Source organism: Haemorhous mexicanus, chromosome 7, assembly GCF_027477595.1.
Source record: "Haemorhous mexicanus isolate bHaeMex1 chromosome 7, bHaeMex1.pri, whole genome shotgun sequence".
Lineage (NCBI taxonomy): Eukaryota > Metazoa > Chordata > Aves > Passeriformes > Fringillidae > Haemorhous > Haemorhous mexicanus.
The window spans coordinates 11155302-11161301 of NC_082347.1; the positions used below are offsets into that span (position 1 = coordinate 11155302).

The 6000-nt window shown below is 58.6% G+C and overlaps 1 protein-coding gene across 1 annotated transcript; it reads left to right on the plus strand.

Annotated features, from left to right (window-relative positions):
- The first annotated feature begins 46 nt into the window (after nucleotides 1–46).
- DKK1 (dickkopf WNT signaling pathway inhibitor 1) lies at nucleotides 47–2760 on the plus strand. Its single transcript, XM_059850761.1, has 4 exons — nucleotides 47–238; nucleotides 783–939; nucleotides 1015–1125; nucleotides 1654–2760. The coding sequence occupies exons 1-4, from the start codon at nucleotides 47–49 to the stop codon at nucleotides 1902–1904; spliced, it is 711 nt and encodes a 236-aa protein (XP_059706744.1). The 3' UTR covers nucleotides 1905–2760.
- The last annotated feature ends 3240 nt before the right edge of the window (nucleotides 2761–6000 follow it).

Below are 6000 nucleotides of genomic sequence, written 5' to 3' on the forward strand. Positions count from 1 at the left end.
CTGCTCGGGGACTCTGCGGGCACGGGAGGGCACGGGAGGCACCAGGATGCGGGGGCTGGTGGCGCTGCTGGCGGCGCTGAGCTGCGCGGCCCCGGCGGGGCGGGCGGCGGCTCCCGGGGGTGCCCTCAGCTCCAACGCCATCAAGGGACCCCCCCCGGGCGGGGCGGCAGAGACCAGCGCCGCCCCCGCACCCCCTTTCGACGGCAGCAATAAGGCCCCGCCGGCCGCCACCCGACAGGTAGGAGAGAGCATGGATGGAGCGGCGAGACTCCGGGGATGGAGGGGGACACACACCGGGAGTGGAGGGGGACATACTCTGGGAATGGAGACGGGACACCGGGGATGGATGGGGACCCGTCGGGGATGGAGTTGAGGGACACATTTGGGATGAAGGGTGGGACGCTGGGGATGAGGACACACACCGGGAGATGGAGTAGGGGACACAAGCGATGGAGGGGACACCGGGGGTGGAAGGGATAGAAGAGGGGGGACACAGCGCGGATGGATGGAGGGACACTCCGGGGATGGAGAGGAGGACACCGGCGACGGAGGACAGGGACGCACCGGTTGATGGGGACACAGACACACCGGATGGAGTGGGGACACCTCGGGGATGGAGGGGACACCGGAGAAGGGGGTGGAGGCGGGGAGCGACACACGGGGGATGGATGGAGCGGTCGCGCCGGGGATTGGAGAGGGGACACACCGGGGATGGAGAGGGGGGACACTCGGAGATGACAGCACCGGCCCCGCTGATCCCCCGCCTCCTCTGTGTCCCGCAGCCTTTTCCGTGCGCCGAGGACGAGGACTGCGGCCCCGAGGAGTTCTGCGGGGGCGCGGCCCGAGGCGGGGGGGCCCCGCTGTGCCTCGGCTGCCGGCGGCGCCGCAAGCGCTGCCTGCGCGATGCCATGTGCTGCCCCGGCATGACCTGCAGCAACGGTGAGGACAGGGCACACCTGGGGCTGGGGAGGGGCCGGGGTGCCACGCGTGGCTGACAGCCCTCTGTCCCCGCAGGGCTCTGCACGCCCCTGGAGCCGCCGCACGGAGCGGCCGAGCTGGACGAGACGGGCACCGAGGCGCTGCCCCGACGGACACCCGCTCCCGCCTGGCTCCCCACTGCCAAAGGTGAGGCGTCCCGGCTGCTGTCACCCCGCTGTCCCGCCTGAGGCTGCCATCCTTCCCTGCTGTTCCCTGGGCACCAATCCGGGCTGTCCCCTTGCCCGGAGATCTGTCCGGGATGCCCATCCTTCCCTGCTGTTCCCCGTGGGATCACTCGGGATGCCCATCCTGCATCTCTGTCCCCCGTGGGATCACTCGGGATGCCCACTCTGTCTCGGTGTCCCGCACGGGATCAGTCCAGGACGCCCTTTCTGCTCCACCATCCCCCATGGGGTCGCTCCAGGGTGCTTCCCTTTCCCTGCTGTCCCCTGTGGGATCGCTCCGGGATGCCCCTAGCCCCAGTAACCCCAGAAGGCAAACCCAGGATGCCCATCCTTCCCTCCTGCCCCCTGTGGGATCACTCCTGGATGCCCCCAGCCCCACTATCTCTAGAAGCCAAACCCGGGATGCCCACCCTGCCCGTGGGACGGCTCGGGATGTCCCCCCAGTGTCCCCCTCCGCCCGGCTGAGCATCCCCCCTCTGTCCCCACGCAGGAGAGGAGGGCGACTTCTGCCTGCGCTCGTCGGACTGCGCGGCCGGGCTGTGCTGCGCCCGCCACTTCTGGTCCAAGATCTGCAAGCCGGTGCTGCGGGAGGGCCAGGTGTGCACCCGGCACCGGCGGAAAGGCTCGCACGGCCTGGAGATCTTCCAGCGCTGCCAGTGCGCCGAGGGGCTGGCGTGCCGCCTGCAGCGAGAGCACGGCCCCGCCGACGCGTCCCGCCTGCACACGTGCCAGCGGCACTGAGCGACGCACGGACACACGGACAGACGGACGCGTGCCGGCGGCACCGAGCCACACACGGGCAGACGGACGCGTGCCGGCGGCACTGAGCGACACACGGACGCGGGCGGGACAGACGGACGCGTCCCCGTCCTGCCTGCGCCGGTGCCGGCGGGCGCTGAGCGACGCACGGAAGGGACAGACGGACACAGGCGTGCCGGCGGGCACTGAGCGACACACGGACGGGACAGACTCCGGCCCCGCCGGAGCGAAGGTTGTTTCTCAAGGGAACTTCTCCTCAGCGACTTCTTGCAGTACGTTACTGTGTTGTGAATACTCGAGCTGGCACTTAGCTGTACATAGCGCCGGGGCTTTTAATGACTGACTTTTAATGGCTTTTAATGAGTTTTTTATTTTGTGTTTTCTCTGAGGGCGCTGCCCGGCGCTCTCCGAGCCGTGACTGTGACTTTGTACACACTGGGTTCTTCCGTTCTGGCTCGAAGGGATGCCACCGAGGGCGTGCGAGCGAATAAACTCTTTAAATTCACCCCGCGCTGCCTCCAGGTCCCTGCCCGGGGGAGGAGAGATGGGGGCGGGGGGTTCATCCCCAGCATCCCATGGGAATGGGATGGGTTGGCACTGTTCATCCAGCCGCTTTTTAGGAATTCCCTGGTCGCCACCCATGCCGTCTGGCCGCCAAACCGAGGAGAGGGAGCGCGGCTGGGGCTCTGGGAAGGGCAGCTGGCAGCAGAATCCCGCTCCCTGGTTTTGGGAGGGAGGAGGGAATGAGGGATCACCGGAGGGGCCGTGCTGGACCAACCGCGGGTGCTGCCGATCTCGACCTTGCTCCATGCACAATAAAGTTTTATTTTTCCCTTCATTTTGTGGCTTGTTCCTGCGGCTCTTCAGCCTTTTGGGATGGCTCGGAGGGAGGGAAGGCTGCGAGCACACGTTTTTCCCCACCCCTGTTTCAGGCGGTTGTGGGTGGGGAACGTGGGGCTGGCCGGGTTGCAGGTGCATCCCTGCAGCCTGGGGAAGGGGTTTGGGGTGCAAAACCACGGTGGAGCCTTCGCTGGACACCCCAAAAAGTGCTTTGCACCTCAGCCCAAAGCCAGCACATCCCTGGGGGGCTCCGAGGGCACCGTGTGGGGGAGCATCCCTTAAATGCTGCCTGCTCGTGGGTGTTCGGTGCCTTTGGGGTTGGTGCTGCTTCTTTAGGGTATTAAATTCCCTGGCAAACATGGGATTGTGGAATACCAGCCCCACAGCAGTTCTGGCAGCGCCGGGTGGTGCTGAACCAAGGGAATGTAGAGGGACAAGAGCCCCAGGGAAAGATCATTCCCAGCTTCCTTCCAGCTCTGGAACCGGCTGAGAACAGCCCAAACTGGAGGGTAAAACACTGATGGTCCTTAATTAAACCACCCAAACCCACCCTAAAGTCCCTCTGGAGCAGCTTTTAAGGGACTCACAGCATGAACTGGGGGTTGAAGCAGCCCCTAAAAGAGTTCCTGACTCACAGGCTGGAGTTTAGTGCTTGAATCATTATTCCAGGCTGTGAAAATTTAAAAAAAATAATTAAAGTACTTTTAAAAATCATACTTACAAATAAAAAAGATTGCACAACATGCATAATAATATAATTATTTTATTATCATACTAATGTTATGCCCACTAAGAGTCAGTGGCACTGGGGCAATGAAGGGACCTGGCTGTGAAAAACTGAAGGGACCTGGCTAAGAAAAGCACCAGGAACTGTTTGATGGGTTCAAATCTGTCCTGAGCAGTGTCATATTTTATCCCTAGCACATTTAAACCACTGCCATTAGGGTCAGGGCTTTTTCTCCAGAGAGTGAGAGGGACCAGCACAGCTTTGTCACCTCTGCAGGCAGGGAAAATACCCTTGTGGGGCATTAAACACCATTTCTTGTTCTCTTGGGCACATCTTTGTCCTCCACCCCCTTTTGTTTTGTTCAGGCTGGCCATCTCCACACCTGTCCTTGCTTCTTGTGCCTCGATATTCTTCACTTTCCCAATGTGTAGAAGGAAAAAAGAGCATTTTTAGCAGCCATTCTGAGGCAAAGAGGAGCTCAGGTCAGCCCTGGCTGCATCTGTGTCCCGTGGCCTGTGCCCAGCAGGATGGATGCTACCACAGACATCTCTAGAATCATTAATTTCGTGGATAGATTCTACAAAAACAATGGTTTTGATGGGTTTTATTCACTCCTCTCCCCCTCCACCACACCTGCAGTCAGGATCTCTTCCCATTTCTGTCCCCTTTGGACTTGCAGGGTTTGTTCTTCAGGTAAATCCAAGAAATTTGGTTTAGTAATATCTCTGAGGAAGAAAAATCATGAGAATATGACCCTGTGTCTGTTAAGATTAAACAAAAGCTGTTCTTGAAGGGAGGGATTTCAGCCTTCCCTTGGCCCTGAGCATGGTTCTGTCCCCAAAACCTGACCCCACTCGAGGTCTGCATCATCCTGGGAAATCAAACACCCCTCCAGCAGCTGAGGAATGGGGACAAACAGCCCCTGAGCCCTGGAAATGTGGTCACAGGGAGGCAGAAGCAAAGGCTGCTGTGTCCCCCTTTCCCAGGGGAAATGTGGGTGGGTGGCAGTGGCATTCCCTGGGGAATGGGCAGGTGACATCACCAAGGTCCCTCCCGGATCCTTCCCCTCAGTGACAGATTCTCCATATCAGAAATGCCTGAACAAATTCCTTGCCAGCTCTAAACCAACCCAAAACCAACAACAACAACAACAACAACAAAAAGGCCTGTGGGAAGTAGAAAATATAAAACTTGGGGGAAAAAATGGAACGTGTGGAGCCTCTGAGTCTGGACTGGTTGGTGTGTCCTGTCTGGGTCTCCTGCTCTGATCCAGAGGGAAGGCAGGGAGAAACCCCAGCCTTCAGCTCCTGACACACAAACCAGTGACCCCAGCTGGGAAAGGCATCTCAGGATGCACTTCCCCACCAGTCTAATTGAATTTTTTCCCACCAAAAATATAGGAAAGCCCCCTTTTTCCCAAGCAAGAGGAGAGCCCATCAAAGCAGCAGGTTTTGGTGGCTGGAGAGCTTTGGCACCTCTGGTGTACTAACTGCTCCTGCTTTTAGGGCTGGAAGAGCTTCAACAAAGCTCTGTGAAGTTCGATATTAATATTTAGAATCATAGAAATCTGTAAAGCAGCTTAGTGATGCTGGCTGAGCCCAACCTCTCTGTCCTCAGGCTCGGCGGGACCAACACTTTCATTCCCTCAGTGCTCTGCTCCACCCCAGCACTGTCCCAGAGCATTTGTGGGGATTTTAGAGGAGGTTTACTCATGCAAGATGATTTTCCTCAGTCAAGGCAAGGCACTGTTACAATGCCTTCTGCTGGACAGGGACACCTCCCACTGTCCCAGGCTGCTCCAGCCTGGCCTTGGGCACTGCCAGGGATCCAGGGGCAGCCCCAGCTGCTCTGGGCACCCTGTGCCAGGGCCTGCCCACCCTGCCAGGGAACAATTCCTAATTCTCAATATCCCATCCAGCCCTGCCTGCTGTCAGTTTGAAGCCATTCCCACTCGTGCTGTCACTCCAAAATCCCTCTCCAGCTCCTCTGGAGCCCCTTTAGGTGCCAGCAGAGGCTCTGGGGTCTTTCAGCCCTTTTGGGACTCTTCCTCTGCACCTCTCAGCTAAAAATCCTAAAGCAGCATCCCAGCCCCAGGACTCCAGTGGCTGCATAAACACGGATGGTTTGAAGGGGAAATTGGATCCCTCCAAAGTTTTCCTGAACTGATTTTCCTGCACTGTGGATGCAGGTTCCGAGGAGGTGGATCATCAGGAATCCCCTCTCTGCTGCACTCGGGGATAGTCTGGCACAAAGGAATTAAACTTCCAAGGGGGGAGGCTGGGACAATGATTGCTGTCATTTGGGGAGATTTCAGGGAAGGAAATCCCATTTCCTTCTCATTTTCTTCCGAAGTTCTTCCAGGAGCCACTTCCACCCCAAGCTGTCGCAGAGAAACTCCCTTTTTACTTTTTAATAATTGTTTAGAGCCGATGCTCACACCCTCCTCTCTCCCACTGATCTTCAGGCGGCATTTAAAACCAAACGCCCCTAAAAACGCTCGTGTGAGGAACA